We start from the raw sequence: 27,031 nt of genomic DNA, 5'->3' as shown, positions 1-27,031 counted from the left end.
TACATGCCATTGGCTGTCCTGGTTTTAAAGGGAAGACTGGGACTGAGTCAGATGGGATGCCAAGATGTGGCCTGATGGCACTGCTTAAATTATGAGGATGCTAGAAGCAGCCCCAGAAAGAACAAGTACAGATTAGTAGGCACAGGCTATCTCTAACTCATCAAGGCAATATCAGAATATGTATGAAAGTTATTTCCTACTTTGGTGTCAGAGTCCAAGAAAGCACTAGCTTAAGTTTCCCTCTGGAGAGGCTGGTTTCTTGGCTTGTGACTGATTGGAAGGGAGGGGAGAGTAAATTAACAAAGGGATGAGGGAGGTGGGCAGTTCTCAAGATTCCCAGGCCAACCTTATGGTGGTGTTTCTCAAAGTATGGTATACCACACTAAGGATGGGGGTGCCTGCTTAAGAGGCAGTTTCAGGGACTCATCACAGATCTCTAGCATCAAATTTCTGGGAGTGGTACTCGCATTTTTAAGGAGCAAATTTACATTTGAGAACTACTGTCCCAGAATGGGGGTGGGGGATGAGAGGCGGGGATGCGGTAGGGATGGGGATAGGGAACTAAGGTGAGGTTCTTTTGACTCTGGATTCATTACATATGACTAGGCTACTTTGCTTTGGGGACCATTAAAAAAAAAAACCCTCAATTTCTCAGGTAAAACCTGCAGCTAGTCCTCTAACAGTTCACAGGGGCACAATGAAAGGGCCTGGAAAATGCATTTTCATGAACTGGTTAAAGAGTTCCTCCACGGCCTTGTATACCATGTTTGTTCACTGGCTTCACTGGTTTATTTAAAAATAAACCGGCCCAACCCAGATATTTTCAGAAAGAATCACAAACTCCAAAATATAAGAGGTTTCTGTTTGGGGGTTGGAGTTTTCTTTTTGTTTTGGTTGTGTGTGTGTGTTGATTGTGCAGAACCAGGCTTGTAAACCTGAAGTCACTGCCTGCTATAAAAAGTAGGATTTCACGCAAAAGAAAAGAAGATCCCCGGTTAAGGCTCTGCCCAGCTCCTCTGCACTCGGAACTTCTAATGAAAGCCAGTAATTTAGGGGTGGCAGAGAAGGAAGACTCAGAAGGAGGGGTGGGGAGTGAGCAGGACGCACTCTCCGCTCCAGACACAGTTTGGCAGGAAGTCCCACCAACTACCTGATTTTTAATGAGTCCCATTAGCTGCCAGGAAAAAACCGCGTCTGCAAATGCGTTATCAAGAAACACTCGGCGCTACCGTCCTCGCCCTGCTGGCGGGATGAAAACACCCCAGGCCTGCAGAAAACAGTCAAGTTACTCTTTAGCTGTCCCCGCGACTGCGTTTACGATTTCCATATAAGGCGACACCCCTTTCACGGATTGTAAGACTTTATCCTCAACACGAAAACGGGCCGCCGAAACCCACTTGCGGACATTTTTCCTCGCGATGATTTCAGTCCCGCGGCCTGACCTGGCGGGCACCCGCCCCAGCCGCAGCCTGAGGAGACGGCCCCCCCAAGCCCTCAAGCCCCCCGACACAAAGGCAAAGCCCGGGCCCTGTCCGCCGCCACACTCGCCCTACCGGCCCCGAGCCACACTTACCTGACGCTCCCCGCCGCGCTCTCGCGCTCGGGGCCCGAACCCGCCCGGGAGGCGCGCGCACTCGGCGCCCCGAGAAGCCGCCGTGCCGCAGCGGCGCGCGCCCCCCGCCCTGGCCGGCGCGGCCACGCGGCTGAGTCACCCGGAGCTTCACATTAAAAGTCCCCTCGGCGCGCGGGGCACGCCGGGAAGGCCAGGCTCCGGGCCCGTCGCCTGGGGTGGCCGTTGGTAGGTAACCTCTGTCTTTCCCTCCACGCCCACGGCTTCTGATGGACAACAGGCTCGCACCTGCACTGGGAGGGTGGATTCGGTTTCCCAGCTGCGGATGCCCCCTTTTCAATTATTAAAGGTATAAAACGGAACGTTAGTAGCTACGGGAGTTGTAAAATAATCTTGCGCAGCCCCAGGACAGTTAATGCTTAAATGACATTGTGGAGCCTCCTTGTCTTCACGCATTTGGGGCAGAGGGTATGTAGTAAGAATGACGGAGTCCCTCAAACACGTTTTGCTTAGAAGCCCCTATCCTGGGTATGCATTCTGACCAAAGAAGAAAAAAAAAATCCTCATTTTTCTCAAACTTTGAATTAATGAAACCACATGGTATATATAGCAAACAAAGTTGAATTGCAAATTTTAAATCAACCGAAAGCAAATTATTGGAAAATTGGCTGTTACGAGTAAAATTTTTCAATACTCAAAAAATATTAACGTATGGCCAATGTCCTATAATTTGAGGGCTGAAAACATAAATGAAGGAAATAATATCAGTCTTTATTGTCCTGATTTCTAGGGATTTTTGTATTTTTAAAAGTAAGTTATACATACTATGCAAACAGTTTTATTTTAAAATTGCTGAAAACTGGGGCAGCTGGGTGGCTCAGTGGGTTAAGCATCGGACTCAGTTTCTGCTCAGGTTGTGATCTCACTCTTGGGACAGAGCTGGAGTAGCGGTCCCCGCTGAGGGGGAAGGCTACTTATCTTCCCTTTACTCCTCCCTCACTCTCTCATAAATAAAAAAATCTTTAAAAAAATGTTGAAAACTACGTAAATTAATAGCATGATTTCTTAAATGCTGAGTCAACTTTTTTTTGTTGTTGGTTACAAAAGTCTCTAGGAACTAATTTGAGGCCAAAGATTAGGATTAGAGTTGAAGTGGTAGGAATATGAGAAAATTGTTTTGACTCTCATTCTAGGAGGTTGCTATAGCGTGTATGGCAAAACTGCATTATCAGGGTCAAAACCTTTAATTTTAAAAGCTGAAGCTATACAATTTTTTCATTATAATTTGACTGTAGAGTTCCAAACTTAACAAAGTAAAGTAGAGGATTGTTCAAACTAATGCCTTTATTTCCATTTCTATAAAATACAGTATTATGCCCGAGAGCAGAAAAGAAGGAAAGGAAGAAAACCTTCTTGATATTCCTACAGGATAGGTTGTTTTTTGTTTTTGTTTTCTTAAGAATTTATTTTTTTGTGGGGGGGGGGACCACAAGCAGGGGGAGCAGTAGGCAGAGAGAGAAGCAGGTTCCCTGCTGAGCAAGGAGCCTGCTGGAATCATGACCTGAGCTGAAGGCATCTACTCAACGGACTGAGCTATCCAGAACTGCAGGATAGTTCTTGAAGACATCCTTCCTTTCTGGAAAGTTTTCTCTCTGCAGATTTGTAACACAAAAATCTGGCAGAAAGATCAAACAATCAGGCGAATGACTGTGTCTTTTAATTAGGAATTCAGACTAAATTGTTCTATTTTTGTCTCTACTTTCATGTCATAAATAGCGTATCAGACCTGGCACTTACTGGGGTAGACAACAAGTAGATGAAGTATGAGAAATGTATATTCACAGAAAGCACTGGTATATGCTGATTTTTATCATTCATTTGTAAATTAATGCCTCTCCAAACCTGAATCTCCCAGATGCATTTCTTTTTTTTAAAAAAATATTTATTTTTAAAAATAAACATATAATGTATTTTTATCCCCAGGGGTACAGGTCTGTGAATCACCAGGTTTACACACTTCACAGCACTCACCATAGCACATACGCTCCCCAATGTCCATAACCCCATCCCCCTCTCCCAAACCCCCTCCCCACAGCAACCCTCAGTTTGTTTTGTGAGATTAAGAGTCATTTATGGTTTGTCTCCCTCCCAATCCCATCTTGTTTCATTCATTCTTCTCCTACCCCCTTAAGCTCCCATGTTGCATCTCCACTTCCTCATATCAGGGAGATCATATGATAATTGTCTTTCTCTGATTGACTTATTTCGCTAAGCATGATACCCTCTAGTTCCATCCACGTCGTCGCAAATGGCAAGATTTCATTTCTTTTGATGGCTGCATAGTATTCCATTGTGTATATATACCATCTCTTCTTTATCCATTCATCTGTTGATGGACATCTAGGTTCTTTCCATAGTTTGGCTATTGTGGACATTGCTGCTATAAACATTCGGGTGCACGTGCCCCTTTGGATCACTACGTTTGTATCTTTAGGGTAAATACCCAGAGTGCAATTGCTGGGTCATAGGGCAGTTCTATTTTCAACATTTTGAGCAACCTCCATGCTGTTTTCCAGAGTGGCTGCACCAGCTTGCATTCCCACCAACAGTGTAGGAGGGTTCCCCTTTCTCCACATCCTAGCCGGCATCTGTCATTTCCTGACTTGTTAATTTTAGCCATTCTGACTGGTGTGAGGTGATATCTCATTGTGGTTTTGATTTGTATTTCCCTGATGCCGAGTGATGTGGATCACTTTTTCATGTGTCTGTTGGCCATCTGGATGTCTTCTTCGCAGAAATGTCTGTTCATATCTTCTGCCCATTTCTTGATTGGATTATTTGTTCTTTGGGTGCTGAGTTTACTAAGTTCTTTATAGATTTTGGACACTAGCCCTTTATCTGATATGTCGTTTGCAAATATCTTCTTCCATTCTGTCAGTTGTCTTTTGGTTTTGTTCACTGTTTCCTTTGCTGTGCAAAAGCTTTTGATCTTGATGAAATCCCAATAGTTCATTTTGGTCCTTGCTTCCCTTGCTTTTGGCGATGTTCCTAGGAAGATGTTGCTGAGGTCGAAGAGGTCGAAGAGGTCAAAGAGGTTGCTGCCTGTGTTCTCCTCAAGGATTTTGATGGATTCCTTTCTCACATTGAGGTCCTTTATCCATTTTGAGTCTATTTTCATGTGTGGTAAGGAAATAGTCCAATTTGATTTTTCTGCATGTGGCTGTCCAATTTTCCCAACACCTTTTATTGAAGAGGCTGTCTTTTTTCCATTGGACATTCTTTCCTGCTTTGTCGAAGATTAGTTGACCATAGAGATGAGGGTCTATTTCTGGGCTCTCTATTCTGTTCCATTGATCTATTTGTCTGTTTTTGTGCCAGTACCATGCTGTCTTGATGATGACAGCTTTGTAATAGAGCTTGAAGTCCGGAATTGTGATGGCCCCAACTTTGGCTTTCTTTCGCAATTTTCCTTTGGGTATTCAAGGTCTTTTCTGGTTCCATATAAATTTTAGGGTTATTTGTTCCATTTCTTTGAAAAAAATGGATGGTATTTTGGTAGTAATTGCATTAAATATGTATATTGCTTTAGGTAGCATAGACATTTTCACAATATTTGTTCTTCCAATCCAGGAGCATGGAACATTTTTCCATTTCTTTGTGTCTTCCTCAATTTCTTTCATGAGTACTTTATAGTTTTCTGAGTATAGATTCTTAGCCTCTTTGGTTAGGTTTATTCCTAGGTATCTTATAGTTTTGGGTGCAATTGTAAATGGGATTGACTCCTTAATTTCTCTTTCTTCTGTCTTGTTGGTGTAGAGAAATGCAGCTGATTTCTGTGCATTGATTTTATATCCTGACACTTTACTGAATTCCTGTACAAATTCTAGCAGTTTTGGAGTGGAGTCTTTTGGGTTTTCCACATATAGTATCATATCATCTGCGAAGAGTGATAGTTTGATTTTTTTCTTTGCCGATTTGGATGCCTTTAATTTCCTTTTGTTGTCTGATTGCTGAGGCTAGGACTTCTAGTACTATGTTGAATAGCAGTGGTGATAATGGACATCCCTGCCATGTTCCTGATCTTAGCAGAAAAGCTTTCAGTTTTTCTCCATTGAGAATGATATTTGCAGTGGGTTTTTCATAGATGGCTTTGATAATATTGAGGTATGTGCCCTCTATCCCTACACTTTGAAGAGTTTTGATCAGGAAGGGATGCTGTACTTTGTCAAATGCTTTTTCAGCATCTATTGAGAGTATCATATGGTTCTTGTTCTGTCTTTTATTAATGTGTTGTATCACATTGATTGATTTGCAGATGTTGAACCAACCTTGCAGCCCTGGAATAAATCCCACTTGGTCGTGGTGAATAATCCTTTTAATGTACTGTTGAATCCTATTGGCTAGTATTTTGGTGAGAATTTTTGCATCTGTGTTAATCAAGGATATTGATCTGTAGTTCTCTCTATCTCTCTCTCTTTTTTTTTTAAGATTTTATTTATTTATTTGACAGACAGAGATCACATGTAGGCAAAGAGGCAGGCAGAGAGAGGAGGAAGCAGGCTCCCTGCTGAGCAGAGAGCCCGATGTGGGGCTCAATCCCAGGACCCTGGGATCATGACCTGAGCTGAAGGCAGAGGCTTTAACCCACTGAGGCACCCAGGCGCCCCCTGTAGTTCTCTTTTTTGATGGGATCCTTGTCTGGTTTTGGTATCAAGGTGATGCTGGCCTCATAAAATGAGTTTGGAAGTTTTCCTTCCATTTCTATTTTTTGGAACAGTTTCAGGAGAATAGGAATTAGTTCTTCTTTAAACGTTTGGTAGAATTCCCCTGGGAAGCCATCTGGCCCTGGGCTTTTGTTTGTTTGGAGATTTTTGATGACTGTTTCAATCTCCTTACTGGTTATGGGTCTGTTCAGGTTTTCTAATTCTTCCTGGCTCAGTTGTGGTAGTTTATATGTCTTTAGAAATGCATCCATTTCTTCCAGATTTTCAAATTTGTTGGCGTAGAGTTGCTCATAGTATGTTCTTATAATTGTTTGTATTACTTTGGTGTTAGTTGTGATCTCTCCTCTTTCATTCATGATTTTATTTATTTGGGTCCTTTCTCTTTTCTTTTGGAGAAGAAAGGCCCCTAGCCACGGGTGTATCAATCTTATTAATTCTTTCAAAGAACCAGCTCCTAGTTTCGTTGATTTGTTCTATTATTTTTGTTTGTTTGTTTGTTTCTATTTCATTGATTTCTGCTCTGATCTTTATGATTTCTCTTCTCCTGCTGGGTTTAGGGTTTCTTTCTTGTTCTTTCTCCAGCTCCCTTAGGTGTAGGGTTAGGTTGTGTACCTGAGACCTTTCTTGTTTCTTAAGAAAGGCTTGTACCACTATATATTTTCCTTTCAGGACTGCCTTTGCTGTGTCCCACAGAATTTGAACCATTGTGTTTTTATTATCATTTGTTTCCATGAATTTTTTCAATTATTCTTTAATTTCCTAGTTGACCCATTCATTCTTTAGAAGGATGCTGTTTAGTCTCCATGTATTTGGGTTCTTTCCAAATTTCCTCTTGTGATTGAGTTCTAGCTTCAGAGCATTGTGGTCTGAAAATATGCAGGGAATGATCCCAATCTTTTGATACCGGTTGAGACCTGATTTAGGACCCAGGATGTGATCTATTCTGGAGAATGTTCCATGTGCATCAGAGAAGAATGTGTATTTTGTTGCTTTGGGATGAAATGTTCTGAATATATCTGGGATGTCCATCTGGTCCAGTGTGTCATTTAAGGCCTTTATTTCCTCATTGATCTTTTGCTTGGATGATCTGTCCATTTCAGTGAGGGGAGTGTTAAAGTCCCCTACTATTATTGTATTATTCTTGGTGTGTTTCTTTGATTTTGTTATTAATTGGTTTATATAGTTGGCTGCTCCCACGTTAGGGGCATAGATATTTAAAATTGTTAGATCTTCTTGTTAGACAGATCCTTTGAGTATGATATAGTGTCCTTCCTCATCACTTATTATAGTCTTTGGCTTAAAATCTAATTGATCTTATATAAGGATTGCCACCCCTGCTTTCTTCTGATGTCCATTAGCATGGTAAATTCTTTTTCACCCCCTCACTTTAAATCTGGAGGTGTCTTCGGGTCTGAAATGAGTTTCTTGTAGGCAACATACAGATGGGTTTTGTTTTTTTATCCATTCTGATACCCTGTGTCTTTTGATTGGGGCATTTAGCCCATTAACATTCAGGGTAACTATTGAGAGATATGAATTTAGTGCCATTGTATTGCCTGTAAGGTGACTGTTACTATATATTGTCTCTGTTCCTTTCTGATCTACTACTTTTAGGCTCTCTCTTTGCTTAGAAGACCCCTTTCAATATTTCCTGTAGAGCTGGTTTGGTGTTTGCAAATTCTTTCAGTTTTTGTTTGTCCTGGAAGCTTTTTATCTTTCTCCTTCTATTTTCAATGATAGCCTAGCTGGATATAATATTCTTGGCTGCATGTTTTTCTCGTTTAGTGCTCTGAATATATCACGCCAGTTCTTTCTGGCCTGCCAGGTCTCTGTGGATAAGTCTGCTGCCAATCTAATATTTTTACCATTGTATGTTACAGACTTCTTTTCCCGGGCTGCTTTCAGGATTTTCCCTTTGTCACTAAGACTTGTAAATTTTACTACTAGGTGATGGGGTGTGGACCTATTCTTGTTGATTTTGAGGGGGGTTGCGCCTCCTGAATTTTGATGCTTGTTCCCTTTGCCATATTAGGGAAATTCTCTCCAATAATTCTCTCCAATATACCTTCTGCTCCCCTCTCTCTTTCTTCTTCTTCTGGAATCCCAATTATTCTAATGTGTTTCGTCTTATGGTGTCACTTATCTCTCGAATTCTCCCCTTGTGGTCCAGTACCTGTTTGTCCCTCTTTTGCTTAGCTTCTTTATTCACTGTCATTTGGTCTGCTATATCACTAATTCTTTCTTCTGCCTCATTTATCATAGCAGTGAGAGCCTCCATTTTTGATTGCACCTCATTAATAGCTTTTTTGATTTCAACTTCGTTAGATTTTAGTCCTTTTATTTCTCTAGAAAGGGCTTTTATATCTCCTGAGAGGGTTTCTCTAATATCTTCCATGCCTTTTTCGAGGCCAGCTAGAACCTTGAGAATCGTCATTCTGAACTCTTTATCTGACATATTACCAATGTCTGTATTGATTAGGTCTCTATCCTTCGGTACTGCCTCTTGTTCTTTTTTTGTGGTGAATTTTTCTGCCTTGTCATTTTGTCCAGGTAAGAGTGTATGAAGGAGCAAGTAAAATACTAAAAGGGTGGCAAAGTCCCCAGTAAAATATGCTTTAACCAAATCAGAAGAGACCCCAAATCGTGGTGGGGGAGAAAGGGGATAAAAAGAGGTACAAAAAAAAATTAAAAAAAAGAAAAGGAATAAAAAAATATAAAAAAGAATATATATATATATATATATTAGAAAAACTAGTTAAAAAACGTTAAAAAAGAAAAGGGTAAAAGTTAAAAAAAATTTAGCAGAAGAAGAAAAAGAAAAAAAAAATTGAAAAAAGAAACACAAACAAACCAAACAAACAAACCAAAAAAACAAATTAAATTAACTGCAAGACTGATGAATCATGGGGAGAAAGCTATGAGTTCAGTGCTTTGTTTTCTCTTCCTCTGGAATTCCACTGCTCTCCTTGGTATTGAACCTGCACTCCTTGGTAGGTGAACTTGGTCCTGGCTGGATTTCTTGTCGATCTTCTGGGGGAGGGGCCTGTTCTAGTGATTCTCAAGTGTCTTTGCCCCAGGTGGAATTGCACCACCCTTACCAGGGGCCGGGCTGAGTAATCCGCTTGGGTTTGCTTTCAGGAGCTTTTGTTCCCTGAGCGCTTTCCGTAGAGTTCCGGAGGATGGGAATGAAAATGGCTGCCTCCCAGTCTCCAGCCCAGAGGAGCTGAGAGCTTGGGGCCCCACTCCTCAGTGCGCCCTCAGAGAATAGCACCCAATAACCCCTGTCTTCCTGGCCTCCAGCCACGCTCCGAGCTCACCCAGGCTGCGACTGGTTCGAGGTAACCCCGAGTTGTGAGCTCACTCCTTGGCTCTGTCTCTGTAGCTGGCTTCCCTGTTCTAATACCTGCAAGCTCTGCGACACTCAGACACCCCCAATCCTTCTGTGACCCTGCGGACCTGGGGCCACGCTGACCCCATGAGGATTTCACCACGGTTTAGCCTCTGGAGCGATGTCCTTCAGCGGAACAGACTTTTAAAAGTCCCAATTTTGTGCTCTGTTGCTCCGCTGCTCGCCAGGAGCCAGCACCTCCCCCCGCGGTCTATCTTCCCGTCGCTTTGGATTCACTTCTCCACCAGTCCTACCTTTCAGAAAGTGGTTGATTTTCTGTTTCTAGAATTGCTGTTCTTCTTCTCTTCCATCTCCCGTTAGATTTGTAGGTGTTTGCAATGTTTAGATAAGCTATCTAGCTGATCTCCTGCTACTTGATGTAGCCTCAGCCTGCTACTTCTCTGCCATCTTGACTCCTCCCCTCCCAGATGCATTTCTATCTGAAGCTAAAACCCTTTCTCATGTCAGATTGGCAAACCTGGAATTTTCCATTGCCATGATGGCTAATTCAAAAGGCAATACAGTTCATACAATTAACTGTGTTAAGTCTCTTTGAATATGCTGTCCACTACTAGCAAATACTGCAAAATGCCTTTTCCAATATTTCACATCACTTAAACTTCTCAACAACCCTGGGGGGTAGATTTTATTACTCAGATTCACAAATGAGGAAAACAAGACATAGACAAGTTAAGTGTCTAAGGTCATTAAACTACAGAGTGGTGCTGGCGGGTTGAGAACTTGGATCATCTGACCCCAAAGTTTTGCTCAGCATCCACTGAGTGTGTGGCAGTTCTCCCTTATTGCTTCCAGGTGAACTCCTGAGAACTTCCAGGAGATACCTTAAATGCCTTCAGCTGTCAATACCAAACAACTCCATCTTAGAATGAAAATTTTTAAAAAAGATTTTATTTATTTATTTGACAGAAAAAGAGGGATCACAAGTTGGCAGAGAGCAGGCAGAGAGAGAGGGGGAAGCAAGCTCCTGGCTCAACAGAAAGCCCGATATGGGGCTCGATCCCAGGACCCTGAGATCATGACCCCAGGACCCTGAGATCATGACCTGAGTGGAAGGCAGAGGATTAACCCACTCAGCCACCCAGGTGCCCCAGAATGAAAATATTTTTAAAGTAATAGCTGGTATCAGTTATTGTATAAGAAACTAATTTTCCGGGCGCCTGGGTGGCTCAGTGGGTTAAAGCCGCTGCCTTCGGCTCAGGTCATGGTCTCAGGGTCCTGGGATCGAGTCCCACATCGGGCTCTGTGCTCAGCAGGGAGCCTGATTCCTCCTCTCTCTCTCTCTCTCTCTGCCTGCCTCTCCATCTACTTGTGATCTCTCTCTGTCAAATAAATAAATAAAATCTTAAAAAAAAAGAAACTAATTTTCCTTTCTACATCATATGTAGTAAATGTAAAAACAACGCAAAAATCCCAAGATTTCTGAACTCTCAAAGTAATCATATTTGCATTTTTAACTAAATGGTCTAGATTTTATGATTTCTAGATTACTGCAGACATATAAAATGAGACTTTTTGAAAGAATCATCACTTCCATTTGGAAGTCCAAAACTGTGCTCAAATATAGATGTAAATAACTAATTCCTGACTTTTGGGGGCATGCTGGAACCCTGCAAAATAGATTCACAAGAATCCTTTTTCCTTTACTCTATCAGTTCACCTTTGTTAACAATCTCTTCAGGAACGTCACAAAGGCTAATGACCAACTGGAAACAAAGACTGGATCTTGAAAACATAAACAACCAAAGGATCACGAATTTGAGTTTCTAGTGGCTGGAATTTGCTACTGGATCCTTGTTAGTATAAATGTGCTTTACATGCAAACTCAGTGAGTCTTTTAGTCTCATTTATAATGTCTCATCTGCAAATTCAACAAAAACGTAGCACAATCAAAAGGTATAGGACCCCAAGAGAATTATGTAGATAATGATTATAGGATCTCTCCTCTAAAGGAACTTATAAAAGTTAGGTTTGGTTATTTGGGTAACCAAATAAGATATAAGGGTAAGTGAATCTAGTTAAAGTATTCCACTATTAAGCAAAGAGAAATGATAGGCTATCCCAGGTTTGTAATTCCCTGTGAATTAATAGATATAGGCATTATGCCTAAGCAGCTCTTAAGATAATAAAAAGGGAGGTGGACCTTCTGTACCTCCTGAGGGAAGACCACACCGCCACTTAAAATGCTGCTAAAGAGATTGAAGCTAGATCTGATCAGACTTGAGATCCAGCTGCCAGTTTGTAGGAAATATAGGAATATGTTGAACTGTACCAGGGTCATAAAATCTGCAAAGTCCTGACTGGGAAATTCTACAAGTCAAAGGGCTTCCGTTCTTTTTTTATGTTTTTATTTTATTTTTATTTTTTTTATTTTTATTTTTTTAAAAGATTTTATTTATTTATTTGACAGAGAGATATCACAAGTAAACAGAGAGACAGAGAGAGAGAGAGAGAGAGAGGAAGAATCAGGCTCCCTGCTGAGCAGAGAGCCTGATGCGAGGCTCGATCCCAGGACCCCGGGATCATGACCTGAGCCAAAGGCAGAGGCTTAACCCACTGAGCCACCCAGGCGCCCCAGGCCTTCTGTTCTTGAAGAGATAAACCATAAAGTTGAAAAAAAAAAAGATGACTTAAAAGATATAAAAAAATTTTTTTTTAAGTGTGTCGTAATTGTTGGGGGAGAGACTGTACTGTCTGGGGTGAACATTTGGGTGGAGAAACCATTAAAGAAAAAAAGAAGTGAAGGTGATACTACAGAGGTTAGGATCATGGTCACTTAGAAGATGGTGGTGGCCGGGAATGATTAAGAAGGGACACTTACTTGGAAGGAGCTTCTAAGGGAAGGTAGCCAAATTCTGTTTCTTGACTTGGTGATGGTTAGTTACAAGGGTGTTTTCCTTAAAATAATTTATTAAGGCGAACATTTTCTTTATAGTGTCTTCTGTTTCTGTGTTTTATTTTATGGTAAAAAGATTAAAAAAAAAAAAAAAGAGTTGGAGGGACAGGCCAGTCCTACCCAAGAGCTGAAATGCATTTTCTCCACATCTAGCTATTTGCATGTATATCTGTTTGGTTTCCTGGAACAATATTAAGGTGAAATTATTTTTAAAAGCAAAAGGCTTTAAAAAAAATCCTGAATCCTTTGAAAGACAATCCACATTGTAATACAGTTTTGAATTTTGTTTAGGTACTGTCTTTTTTTTTTTTTTAGAAGGTGATGAACAGGTAGGTAGTAGAGTGTGTTTTGAATGTTAGAAAAAAGGTGAATGGAATGATGAAAGATAAGGAACAATTTCTTGAGAATTAATGGTTAAATTCCAGTAATGGTCAGGAGAGTGATCTATAACTTTACCCATTGAGATTTTGCCAAGGGCAGGAGCTTCCTCCCTTGCCCACCCACATGTGAGGACAATTCATCTCAGAATTCTGTGACTTTTTAAAAGGACATAGAATGCTCTGCTTGAGATTCAAGAATCAAATAAACCTTTGTAAATAGAAGTCCTGCTGGGAGTCAGAATGGAGGAGTCAGAAAATATAGAAATATGTTATCCTGAGGCTTCAGCAGAGGCTGAGTGTAAACTGATAATATGTTTATCTGTCATTACTCCTGTTACAGTTTGCAAACAGACTGACCTTCGAAATCCCATGCACCAGTTCTGTCAACACACATTGCCTCTGTTTATAAACACACAAGTCTTATTCTTGAACCCAATACTAAGAACGCTGGGAAGTTTTTTGTTTTTTTTTTTAACTTCATACGAGTTTTAAATGAACTCTATCTGAAAAAGAAAACAAATAGGCCCCAAAATATACATTCTTCAAATTAGGGTTTGAACTAATAAGCTTTAGGCTTGCAAAATAGACTCCAGTTACCACTGAGTCACCATAGAAAACCAGGAGATTCTTTCACCTTGTTCAAATCATACCTCCTCCTTTCCCCAAACATTCACAGTGACTGATATATGGCAAATTTACCAAAGCATGTGTCCTGGCCCCTCACCTCCACTCTTTGGGAAACTTTATAATGAAAAATGAACAGAGACAGCTTGGTGGCTCAGTCAAATGTCGGCCTTTGGCTCAGGTGGTGATCCTGGAATTCCAGAATCTAGCCCCACATTAGGCTCCCTGCTCAGCAGGAAGTCTGCTTCTTCCTCTCCCTGCTTGTGCTCTCTGTCTCTCTTTCAAATAAATAAATAAAATCTTAAAGAAAAAAGAAAAATGAACAGATAGTAAGATAAATAATAGGAACTATGTGGATTCAGAAATGTCTCTTCTGCTTGCTAACCAAGAGCTCAAAGTGTTCTTGTTTATTTGGAGTTACCATGCCCACTTGGAAGCACATCAGTGTTTGTGAATGTACAAAGTACATGAAAAAGGAAGTACAAAAACATGAAGTGATATCAGATTCATAAGGCAGTACAATGTAGTGCAAGAAAATATCGGAAGAAGAGCCAGATGACCTCAGTTTGAGGCCATTCCACCAGTTACTGGCTGAGCAAGTCATGCACAAGCTTGGATTTCCTAATTTGTAACATGATAACCAACTTACCTTTGCCTTGAGTTTGTTACGGGGAAGAAAACATAGTAAAAAATGTATGCAAAAATTCATAATCTCAAAGCACTAGAGAAATTCGAGGTGCTATTAATATTAATGCTATTTTTTACTTAAAACAATTTTTTATTGAAGTATTGACTATTAATGGCAGATATACACATTTCATCCGAACCAATATTATCTTTAAAAGGAACACCCAGAGGCTCCTGGGTGGCTCAGTTGGTAGGTGGCTGCCATGGCCTCAAGTCATGACCCTGGGATGGAGCCCCACATGGGGCGGCCTACTCAGTGGGAGGCCTGCTTCTCCCACTCCCCGCTCCCCCCACTCTCCCCCACTTTTGTTCCCTCTCTAGCTGTGTCTCTCTCTCTGTCAAATAAATAAAATCTTAAAAAAAAAAAAAAAGAAATCCCAAAGACTATTTTTGTGACATAAAGTGGTCCTCGTTAATGTACCATAAATAGTTTATGTATCAAAATATACTGCTTTCCTTAACATTATGCAGTGTGAATGAAAATAAACCATGTTATAATGATAAAATATTTTCAATATTTTTTTTAGCCATAGTCATTGGTAACAATTGAATTACTTTTAAAGAGAATTTAACATCTTTTTTTAATTTAAAATTTTTATTTAAATTCAATGTAGTTAACATATAGTCTATTTTTAGTTTCAGGGGTAGAATTTAGTGATTCATCAGTTGCATATAATACCCAGTGCTCATTACATGAAGTGCCCTCTTTAATGCCCATCACCCAGTTACCCAGTCCTCCCCTTAACATCTTTTCTTAAGAGGGCATTTGGTTCTCTATCTGATGTGTGCTTTCTAGTGCAGTTTTGTAATGGTGTAGTAAATAATTGTCCTTGTAGATTCTTATTTTTAAGGGTTGCCATACATGTGCACACACCACCCATACCCACACACATGCACACCCTCCCTTAGCTGAAGGAATTGTGGGAAATTACTAACTCAGTCCTTCCTTAGCCACTGCTTGATTTTTTTTTTTTTTTTTGACGTAAGTCCAAAGTAGGGCTTGAACTCACAACCTTGAGATCAAAGGTCACATGCTGTACCATCTGAGTAAGTCAGGTGCCCCCAACCACTCTTTTCAAATCACATGATAGCAACATATACAAAGGTTGAAGAGAGCAATTCAGAAAGTTTGTCTTTGGAATACTACTCAGCCATAAAAAAAATTGAAATCTTGCCATTTGCAACGATGTGGATGGAACTAGTGGGTATTATGCCAAGTGAAATAAGTCAATTAGAGAAAGATAATTATCATATGATGTCACTCATATGTGGATTTAAGAAACAAAACAGGATCATAGGGGAAGAGTGGGAAAAATAAAACAGGACAAAATCAGAGAGAGAGACAAACCATAAGAGACTCTAAAGCATAGGAAACAAACAGTGTTGCTGGAGGGAGTGGGGGTAGGAGGAAGGGGTAACTGGATGATGGACATTAAGGAGGGCACATGATGTAATGAGCACTGGGTATTTTTTTTAAAAGATTTTGTTTATTTGACAGAGAGCACAGGCAGGGGGTACAGCAGGCAGAGGGAGAGGGAGAAACTAAGCAGGGATCCCAGTGTAGGGCTCGATTCCAGGTCCCTGGGAATCATGGCCTGAACTGAAGGCAGATGTTCAACCGACTGAGCCACCCAGGTGCCCAGCACTGGGTATTATATAAGTCTGATGAACCATTGACCTCTATCTCAGAAACTGTTAGGTCCATAATCAAAGGAGCGAGACTGATACAAAGTGAAGGTCAAGCAAAGCTTTATTTCATGCCAAGCATCGAGAATCAAACTGACCAGTTAGGGCCGCCTCTTACGGAGAGGGCGACCCCTCCCTGCCTTACAGACTAACTTTTTTATAGAGCAAAGGCCCTAGGGTTGGGCCTGGCCCCACACAGGTGGCCAATAAGATTGTAGCACACAGAGAAAGCTGCACAGTCATGCTAGGTCACACACGGGTGGCCAATTGAATTACAATTTACCCTAGTAGCTATTTGAACTAGCCTATCACCTTGGTCAGAATTGGCGCCCAAAAGGCGGGACCCACACTCCTTGGTAGCTGGGGGACAGTATGTGCGCCCCACTGATTGGATGTCTCCACCTGGCCTGACCCACCCTTGTATTTGGGCTTTGTTACCTGGGACTGGTTTCCCTGACTTGCTTTTAAGTAAGTTTTCTGAAGGGGGTCAGGGAGATAGGGTCAGTTTAAGTTTTACTGCATAAACAACAAAATCACTGTTAAACCAGATGGAATTGCTCTGGCTAAATAGGCCCTTACAAAACTAATAATATATTATATGTTAGTTAATTTAATCTAAATACAAATTTAAAAAAGTTTGTCTTCTTGTTTCTGGTTTCTGAGGCACTTAACCCCAAGTTTAGATAGCAATTTGGGGTATTCTCTCTCGCTTCTTGTAAATGCTGATAGGCCCTAAGATGCTGAAAATTAGTAGATGTTCAGGCCTTGGAAAGGATAGCGAAAAGCAAAAATCAAGTACCCCTTGATTTTTGAAAGTTTGACTTATGCTACTTTACTTTCACAAGAGACCCACATTAGTAACTGTTTTTGCCAAATGAGAGAAATCCAAAGAGGATTTTCATTTTTTACAAGAAAAAAGGCAAAAAGAAAAACAGCATTTAGTGTTTATCTCACAAGAAACTGTTCAAGCAGCGCACACCTGAGCACAAGTTTTCTCCCCCAGAACTGTGCTCAGCATCTCGGCATCAAGGTGCCATGACCTGAACACCTGTGTTTTATCTCAACTTATTTTGTGGATCTGTTAGCAAGATGTGTCCTTAAGGTATGAGAAAAGCTTAAGAGAGGTTATTTGCTTGGGTCTGGGAATGTTCAAAAAATTTTCTACATAAATAACTGGTGATTTCTTCTTCTTTATGCCATTTTGGGTTACAAAGGTTTTCATGAGGACGCTCTACTTTCAGGTAGTGGGGGAAACCTGTACTTAGAAAGTGACTTTGAGAAGGAGTCAGATGAGAGAAGGCTGATCAGGCATCTGTAATCAGCCTGGTTGCCTGTGGGTCAGTCATTAGCTCTATATGTTATTTCTTTTCATCTAAAAGGAGTTTTAGGGGACCTGGGTGGCTCAGTCATTTAAGCGGCTGCCTTTAGCTGAGGTCATGATCCCAGAGTCCTGGGATTGAGTCCCGCATCGGGCTCTCTGCTCATCGGGGAGCTTGCTTCTCCTGCTCACTCTGACCCTTCCCTCCATTCGTTCTCGCTCTCTCTCAAGTAAGTAAATAAATCTTAAAAGAAATTTAGGTCAGGAGTTTTAGATCAAATGATAGCTGCCATTATTGGCTGCCTTCCATCGGGTAGTGTTAAAAGATAAACCGAGGCACATTAAAAATTTTAAGAGTTTATAGCCATAAAAAAAGAATGAAGTCTTGCCATTTGCAACAATGTGGGTGGACCTAGAGAGTATTATGTTTAGTGAAATAAGAGAGAGACAAATACTGTATGATTTCACTCATACGTGGAGTCTAAGAAACAGATGAGCCAATAAAACAAAACAGAAGCAGACTCATAGATACAGAGAACAAACTGAAGATTGTGGGAGGGAGGAGGGGACACATGAAATTGGTGAAGGGGATTAAGAGTACAATCTTCCAGTTATAAAATAAGACACAGAGATGAAACAGAGGGTAGGGAATATAGTCAATAATATTATAACAACTTTGTGTGGTGACAGATGGTAACTAGAGTTACTGTGGTAATCATTTCATAATGTCTATAAATATTGAATCACTGTGTTGTACACTGGAAACTAATACAATATTGTATGTCAATTTGTCTTCAATAAATATACATAAGTTTAAAAATTAAGAGTTTATTTTCTAGTAGACAGAGGAGCTCTGAGGAGTTGTAAAAATGAAAGACTTATAGGCAGAAGGGAGCGGGAACAAAGAAGTTATTACTTGGCACGAAAAGCAGGTTGGTTGTTGCAAAGTTACTTTCCTTTAGTGGGTTTTTGGAGGGTGGGGGTCTGTTAGGTAGATTACCTCCCTAGTGCTGATCAGTGGTTCCTGACTGACTGGTTTAAGATTTCATTCCTGAGAGAGCCAAACCTGTAATTACGGCTCCATTTGGTGATGTGGGGTTTAGCAGAAGCAATCCCATTTTGCGCCTATTGTCTTATTTTTTACCAGTAGGTAGATAGTAGCTCTAAGTCTCCCAGCAGCCTGGCAAGACAGAGTTTATTAGTTCCATGTTACAGATACAGAAATCAAGGCTCAAAGAGATGAAGTTATTTTAGGCCACATTAGGTGAACTCCATGGAACCAATTTAGCTTTGAAATTCTAGGATTACTGAGAAAATTCTACCCCTTGGGTTTCATGTTTCCCTTTTAGAAATTTCATGGTTTGGGATTCAGTCATGAAATGCCAAATGTGGAAAGGGCCTTAGAAATTATAAGTGTCAGGTTTTTCAGTTGTTAAGAAGGAATCTAAGATCCAAAGAGGATGAGTGATCAGCTCATGGTCATAATTTATTTTCCCTTCCGGGTTTGCCTATAATGAATACTCTGTAACCTGATTCTCTACCTGGGTAGAAATATATATTTAAGAAGGTGTGTCAGGAGGTGGAATTTGGACTGGTTTCCAAAAGCTTCTTAAAGATGACCTTGGTTATGTTGGTAAATATTGTCTGTCCAAATAAGTGGAATTTCCAGGTCACTGGAAATTCCTGACCTAAAGGTCAGGTCACTGGAGGTCAGTCCTTTTCTTTGGAGACATAAATTGAGGTAGTGAAACTTTCACCTAGAATCACCAACCGCCGAAAAGTCAAAAAAGCATCACACATAATGAAAAAGGAATTTAATTTAGCTGTTAATGTGTCATCAAAAAAAACTTTAGGGGCGCCTGGGTGGCTCAGTGGGTTAAAGCCTCTGCCTTCGGCTCAGGTCATGATCTCAGGGTCCTGGGATCGAGCCCCGCATCGGACTCTCTGCCAACAGGGAGTCTGCTTCCTCCTCTCTCTCTCTCTGCCTGCCTCTCTGCCTGCTTGTGATCTCTGTCTGTCAAATAAATAAATAAATAAAATCTTAAAAAAAAAAAAAACTTTAAAAAATTAAGCACAAGTATTGATCTATTTTTACATTTTAAAATTATTCAAACACTAAAAACAGGATGAATTTCTGTAAATAATGAACTTTCAATAAACATTATAAATAATTATTTATTGTGGCTAAGAGGTAGAATTCCCATGGAAGGAGGAGAGAAGAAAGAAGGGGGGGAGGCAATGCTGAATTAAAGAGAAAAGGGAGAAAAAAGAAAAGGAGAGAAATATGGGAAGAAAAATTAGAGCTGGAGAGAAGGAAAAGAAGAGTGACTAAGAACAGTTAGAGAAGAGGGTGCCTGGGAGGCTCAGTTACTAAAGCATCTGACTCTTTTTTTTTTTTTTTTTTAAAGATTTTATTTATTTATTTGACAGAGAGAAATCACAAGTAGGCAGAGAGGCAGGCAGAGAGAGAGAGAGGAGGAAGCAGGCTCCCTGCCAAGCAGAGAGCCCGATGCGGGACTCGATCCCAGGACCCTGAGATCATGACCTGAGCCGAAGGCAGCGGCTTAACCACTGAGCCACCCAGGCGCCCCAAGCATCTGACTCTTGATTTTGGCTCAGGTCATTATCTCAGGGTCCTGAGATAGAGCCCTGAGTTGGACTCTGTGCTCAGCCAGGGAGTCTGCTTATGGATTTCTCCCTCCCCATCTCTCTGCCCCGCCTCAAAAAAATTACAAAATGCTGGGACAATATAGAGAATGAATTATTTAAAAAGCTGGGTGCCTGGGTGGCTCAGTTGGTTAGGCAACTGCCTTTGGCTCAGGTCGTGATCACAGAATTCCGGGATCGAGTCCTGCATCAGGTTCCCGGCTCCACGGGCAGTCTGCTTCTTCCTCTGACCTTGTCCCATCTCATACTCTCTCTCACTGTCTCTCTTTCAAATAAATAAATAAAATCTTAAAAAAAAAAAGTGTTAGGGAAGGAGGAGGAGGAGTCAGGAGGAGAGAAACTGGAAGTGGAGAAAAGGAGGAAGCTGGTCTTAGGGAGAGAAAGACTAAGAACAAACAGACTTGCTCAGCAGAGAAGAGTTAAGAGGGTTCCTTTTTTCATCAACAAACGTTTATTGCCCTCAGTGTGCACTCTAATAAATTTGTGTCCCGGGAAAAATAAATATGCATTACTCTACTGCAAGAAGAGTTAATGATTTCATTTCTTTAGTAACCTTTCTATCTTCTGAGTATGAAAAGTAATTTATGCTCATTTAGAAAATTTGGAAAATAGGGAGTGGAATAAAGAATTGCTAATTCATTTCTTTGGGAAAAGGGAGGGGGAAGAATCCCTAATTCTAGCCTACTGGCATTTTCCTGGCTTCTGTTTGGCATTCTTTCTGGTGCTCAGTTTGAGGGGCAACAGCTATCCAGGGAAAACTCTTCTCCTGGAGATGGCAAGAAGTACAAAAGGGCAAACAGGGACACACACTAGGCCCCTTCAGGCCCAGGTTGGAGCTAGCACACTGTCATTACTGTCACAGTTTCATGAAGCCATTCATACAGATCTAATTTTATATCATATAAAAAGTGTAACTTCCTAAGTATAACATAAATTTACATTTGTATTTTTACCTCTTCTGGGACAATATAAGGGCCTTAGGACACTTTGAAAGTCACTTTTTAGTTATTGATTGATTTATTTTTATTTTTTTAAAAGATTTTACTTATTTATTTATTAGAGAGTGAGCAAGCACAAGCAGGGGGAGAAGCATGCTTCCTGCTGAGCAGGGAGCCCAGTGTGGGCCTCAATCCCAGGACCCTGGGGTCTTGAGCTCAGCTGAAGGCAGACACTTAACTGACTGAGCCATTCAGGCATCCCTGAAAGACACTTTTTAAAACAACTGTGTTGGGGCGCCTGGGTGGCTCAGTGGGTTGGGCCACTGCCTTCGGCTCAGGTCATGATCTCAGGGTCCTGGGATTGAGTCCCGCATGGGGCTCTCTGCTAAGCAGGGAACTTGCTTCCCTTCCTCTCTGCCTGCTTCTCTGCCTACTTGTGATCTCTCTCTGTCAAATAAATAAATAAAATCTTAAAAAAACAAAACAAAACAAAAAAAACCCAACTGTGTTGTCACACCTCATCTTCTATCCTGGAATGACATGTATGGTTTATAGGAACTATGTACAAATCCAATTTAAAAAAAAAAATCTATATAATTATCTTCTCATAGAGGAGAATGAAAGGCAATTAATTGGTGTGCCTGGCTGGCTCAGCTGATTAAGCATCTGCCTTCAACTCAGGTCATGATCTCGGGATCCTGGGATTAAGCCCCATGTTAGGTTCTCTGTTCAGCGGGGAGCCTGCTTCTCACTCCCCCTCTGCCTGCTACTCTGCCTACTTGTGCTTTCTGTCTCTCTCTCTGTAAAATGAATAAATGAAATCTTTGAAAAGAAAAAAAGAAAGGAAAGTAATTTATAATAGCAGTTACCATATATATATTTTTCAATACATGTCAGATATAATACAAGAGAAAACTCAATTAAGTAGTCATTTGGTTGCACTTATACATAGAATCACTGGAAATGTGACAGCCACAAATATAGTCTGATAAGGTATATTAAATTAGGAACTTGATTACCATGTGTGGCGTGTAGTCTATGATCTGATTTTCTGATAAAGTAAACGAATTTTGGCAAAGTTCAGAAAAACAGTAGCAATAAAAGTATGTTTCTCTTGATTTCTCTGTATTTATACTGTAATGCATTCTTAGAAACTCCAGTATATATAAAACCCATGCAAAAAATCTTTGGATTTATATGTGAAACAGGCTTAAATTCTAAACTTAGGTAATTATACATGTATGTATATATTTTTTAACCTACGTGAATATCTAGAGGAATAGTACAAATATAGCATATAGGTTGTAGGACAATTTTTTTGTGGGCAGGATCTTGGCAGGCATTGGAGTAGGTTTATGATACCTGATTGGAGTGTTAAATCTGAATATAACCCCCCACTAATATCACTATACAAATACGCCACACTGTTTTCAACAACACCCTGTAGGGACTTGTACTGCCCACAGTGGAGTCCACTTATATATCCTGTACCGTAAAGGTTTTGCTCACAATTGTAACCTAGTGCCTAGCATAGTGTCTAGCACATAGTAGGAATTTATTAAATATTTCTTTAGTGATTGAACGTAAGGGTGTTCTTTTCACTTACACTGCATTTTCATCTTCTCTAGGATAATGACTCACAAATTTAAATTTCCAGCCCTGATCTCTCCTCTGAGCTCCAAATTTGTCTTGGCAAATGCTCACTTAACTTCTTTACTTGAATGATTTTCAGAGACATCATTGAATATATCCAACTTACCATTTCCTGTCACCAATACCCCTCTCCCAAATGAAACCTATCACCAAACAAGGCAAAATGTCAATTCTGTGCTGGAGTTCTCTGGTTTAGAATATGCCACCATAATCCACTTACTTGCTCAACAAAAATTTGGGCATCTCCCTATCATCCTTCTCTCTCTCTCTCTTTTTTAAAAGCTCTACTTTATTTGAGAGAGCGAGTGAGCACAGAGGGAGAGTGAGAGGGAGAAGCAGATCTGCCCTCTCCTCACTGAGCAGAGGCCTGATTCAGGGATTGATCCCAGGACCCTGAGATCATGACCTGAGCCAAAGGCAGAAGCTTAACTAACTGAACTCCCTAGACTTTACTTATCCTACTTATCCTAATCAGTCAATTCTACTTCAGTCTTCTCAAATGTAACCACTTTTCTCCATCTCCGCTGCTACCACCCTAGTGGATTACTGAAATATAGTCATCTCTTGTCTGTTTGCAAACCCCCTCCATTCAGTAGCCAGAGTGGTCTTTTGAAACAGAAATCTGGTTTTGTCACTCCCTTATTTAAATCCCACAAATAATGTCTCACTTCTTTTATTTTTTTATTGTTATTATTTTTTTCAAGAGAGTATGAACAGGGGAGGAGCAGGGCAAGAGGGAGAGAGAATCTCAAGCACGCCCCAGTCTAGTGTGGAGCCCCACCTGGGGGCTTAATCTCATGATCCTGCGATCATGACCTGAACCAAAATCAAGAGTTGGATGCTTAAGCAACTGAGCCACCCAGGCACCCCATCTCACTTCTTTTGGGATAAAATCTAAAGCTCTTGGCAGGACATATAAGGCCCTGAATGATTTGGCTCCTGTCTATAAATCTTTTCTTTTGGAGGCTACTTATCCATTATTCTTCAATCACACTGGCTTCCTTTTGCTTTGCTTCCTTATTTTTTTATTTTTTATTTTAAAAAGCTAAACCAGGGGGGCACCTGTGTGGCTCAGTTGTTAAGTGGCTGCCTTCAGCTCAGGTCATGATCCCGGGGTCCTGGGATCAACCCCAAACTGGGTTGCCTGTTCAGCAGGAAGCCTGCTTCTCCCTCTCCCACTCCCCCTGCATGTGTTCCCTCTCTCACTGTGTCTCTCTCTGTCAAATAAATAAATTAAATCTTAAAAAAAAAAAAAATCCAGGCGCATAATTTTGAAAGCAATCATTGCTAAAGAATTTGTTATGCCCCCCACCCCCATCATTATTGATTTACTTCTTTCTTTTGATGAGCCCCTCCCTTCTCTGTGTTTTTCTCTCCTCCACCCCGGCAATTCCTATTATTTAGATATTGTACTTTCTAGATCCTCTAGTCTTCTCTTTTTCTTCTTTTCAATATGTTTGACTTTTCATAACTTCAAGAAGGGTTTTAACCACAGAAAAATATTACTTCAAGCTCCCTAAGCTGTTAAAAGAAGAATAAAAAGAAAATGATAACATTTCAGCTGATACATTTTATTACTTTGGTTGAAAGTCTACACATTTTAGTAGTTGATTGAATAGAGGCTTTTGCTGCTTAACTAATTAGAAATCTTTTCAAATCACATTCATTTAAACTATTTTTTTTTACATGCCATAATTGTCTGACTGAAAAGACTTTTCAAGTACTTGTGCATTAGTGTAAGCCTAATAAACTTATAAATATGGGTGATTGTTAGTTCTCTTATATGCCAAATTCTCTTGGATATCTGAAATATAGGTTTGATTTCATTTGGCCTTTATACACCCAAACAGTTCCACTTAAACTAAGAAGAATTTCAATTATATCATTAACTAATTTTCAATATGATTAGGACTTATAATAGCAACCCCATTTGACTGGATTCAGCCAGTTTATTGACAGCTTCATTCTATTTTGAATTATTTTCAAAAAAGACCACTGTCGAAGGAAAACAAAACAAAAAATGAACTATTGGGACTTCATCAGCAAAGGAAACAGTCAACAAAACTAAAAGGCAACCTATGGAATGGGAGAAGATATTTGCAAATGATATATTAGATAAAGGAGTAGCATCCAAAAATCTAGAAAGAACTTACCAAACTTGGGGCACCTGTGGTACACTCTGTAAGATATCTGGCGTGGTATCAACCAAACATCAGTATTTTAAAAATAAGGAGTTAGGGGGTGCCTGGGTGGCTCAGTGGGTTAAAGCCTCTGCCTTAGGCTCAGGTCATGATTCCAGGGTCTTGGGATGGAGCCCCTCACTGGGGCTCTGCTCAGCAGAGGCTCTGTCTCCCTCCCTCTTTCTCTGCCTGCCTCTCTGCCTTCTTGTGATCTCTGTCTGTCAAATAAATAAATAAAATCTTAAAAAAAGAAGAAGAACTTACCAAACTCAACACCCAAAACCCAAAACATCCAGTCAAGAAATGGGCAGAAGACATGAACAGATATTTCTCCAAAGAAGACATACAAATAGCTAACAGACACATGAAAAAATGCTCCAAATCACTCAGCATCAGGGAAATGCAAATCAAAACCACAATGAGATACTACCTCACACTGGTTAGAATGGCTAAAATGAACAACTCAGGAAACAACAGATGTTGGTGAGGATGCAGGAAAAGGGGAACCCTCTTATACTGTTAGTGGAAATGCAAACTGGTACAGCCACTCTGGAAAACAGTATGAAGGTCCTCAAAAAGTTAACACTAGAGCTACCCTATGACCCAGGAATTGCATTACTGGTTATTTATCCAAAGGATACAAACATAGTGATTCAAAGGGGCACATGCACCCAGATGTTTATAGCAGCAGTGTCCACAATAGCCAAACTATGGAAAGAGCTAAGATGTCCATCAAGAGATAAATAAATGGATAAAGAAGATGCAGATTATATATACAATGAAATATTTCTTGGCCATCAAAAAGTATGAAATCTTGCCATTTGCAATGACGGATGGAACTAGAGGATATTATGCTAAGTGGAATAAATCAGAGAAAGCCAATACCATATGATTTTATGAAACAAACATGAACATAGGGGAAGGGAAGGAAAAATAAGATAAAAACAGAGGGTGGCAAACCATAAGAGGAAACAAACTGAGGGTTGCTGGAGGGGTTAGGGGTGGGTGGGGGGATGGGATAACTGGATGATGGGTGTTAAGGAGGGCACTTGATGTAATGAGCACTGGGTGTTACATGCAACTGATGAATCACTAAATTCTACCCCTAAAACTAATAATACACTATGTTAACTAAGTTGAATTTAAATAACAAATTTTTAAAAATACGTTGTATGGTAAACACAACAAAAGAGGCCACAATTCTTACAGAATTAACACAAAGGTCTATAAAATTTTAGATCTCTCTCATGACCTTTACCCATAAGTTTTTATTATGAAAAATTTCAAACACAAAGAAAAAATGAGGATATGATACATTCAACAAAAATGTAACCACTACTTAGATGCAACAATAATCAACATTTTGACATATTTATCTTATTTTTGTAACAATTTATTATGAAAAATTTCAAAGTTGAGAGAACTGTATGATCAACATTAATATATCCACTACTTAGATTAAGCAATTGTCAACATTTCCCCATATTTGCTTTATATATTTATTTAACTATTTTGCTGACCTTTTGAAAGTGGGCAGACAACATGATATTCACCTCCAAATATTTTAAAATGTAACTCCTAAAAATAAGGACAATCTCTGTATGCCTGTAATAGCATTATTGTGCTCAGGAAAGGAAACAATAATTCCTCAATAACTTTTTTAATAGTAGTTTTTCTTTTCTTTCTTTTTTTTTTTTAAAGCTAGTATCCAAAGTTCACACAGTGCATTTGGTTGTTTTATTTCTTTAGCTTTTTAAAATCTAGAGCAATGTTGTCCATCTGCCTATTATTTTATCTCCTTATGAGATTAACTTTTTTTAAAAAGACCAACCAGTTATTTTTGTAGAATGTCCTCATGACTTTTTTTTGACTTGTATCAACTTCTAAGGTTATTCTATTTCAGAGGACTTATCTTTATTTTTCAATATATAGTTTTTTACTGAATTTACTGAATTTTAGCATTTGTAATTTTCAGCTGCTTTCCTTGCTCTTAGATGATTTTTTCTTTTCTCATCCTGTTCTTGTTTCATGGATACAATAATTTTCTGATGACATTACAATTTCTTTGAAGTATTTTAAAAAATATTTTATTTATTTGTCAGAGAAAGAGAGCGCGAGCGAGCACAACCAGGGGTGAGTGGCAGGCAGAGGGAGAAGCAGGCTCCCCGCTGAGCAGGGAGCCTGATGTGAGACTCCATCCCAGGATCCTGGGATCATGACCTGAGATGAGGGCAGATGCTTACGCTTAGCCAAATGAGACACCCAGGTGTCTTTCTTTGAAGTATTTTTATGCTCCCTGCAT

General features: G+C 40.1%; 2 protein-coding genes across 3 annotated transcripts in view; one reads left to right on the top strand and one right to left on the bottom strand.

Moving 5' to 3' along the window:
* Positions 1–1,705, bottom strand: part of KCTD20 (potassium channel tetramerization domain containing 20) — a 30,104-nt gene extending 28,399 nt beyond the window's left edge. The window contains exons 1-2 of one of the 2 annotated variants that reach the window (XM_032339745.1): positions 1,574–1,705; positions 1,151–1,267 (exon numbers count right to left, since the gene is read on the bottom strand). The gene's annotated coding sequence lies outside the window, so the exon portion shown is untranslated. The remainder of the gene's footprint in view (positions 1–1,150; positions 1,268–1,573) is intronic. The other variant, XM_032339743.1, reaches the window with a different exon arrangement.
* Positions 1,706–1,751: 46 nt separating this feature from the next.
* PXT1 (peroxisomal testis enriched protein 1) overlaps positions 1,752–27,031 on the top strand; it is a 61,966-nt gene continuing 36,686 nt past the window's right edge. Inside the window, 1 exon segment of the mRNA XM_032339749.1 lies at positions 1,752–1,919. Coding sequence (XP_032195640.1) covers positions 1,896–1,919 — 24 coding nt within the window. The 5' untranslated portion in view covers positions 1,752–1,895.

This window comes from Mustela erminea, chromosome 4 (assembly GCF_009829155.1).
Source record: "Mustela erminea isolate mMusErm1 chromosome 4, mMusErm1.Pri, whole genome shotgun sequence".
In the NCBI taxonomy this organism is placed as follows: domain Eukaryota; kingdom Metazoa; phylum Chordata; class Mammalia; order Carnivora; family Mustelidae; genus Mustela; species Mustela erminea.
The sequence above is the reverse complement of the archived record's forward strand: the minus strand, read 5'-3'. Positions and strand labels throughout refer to the sequence as shown.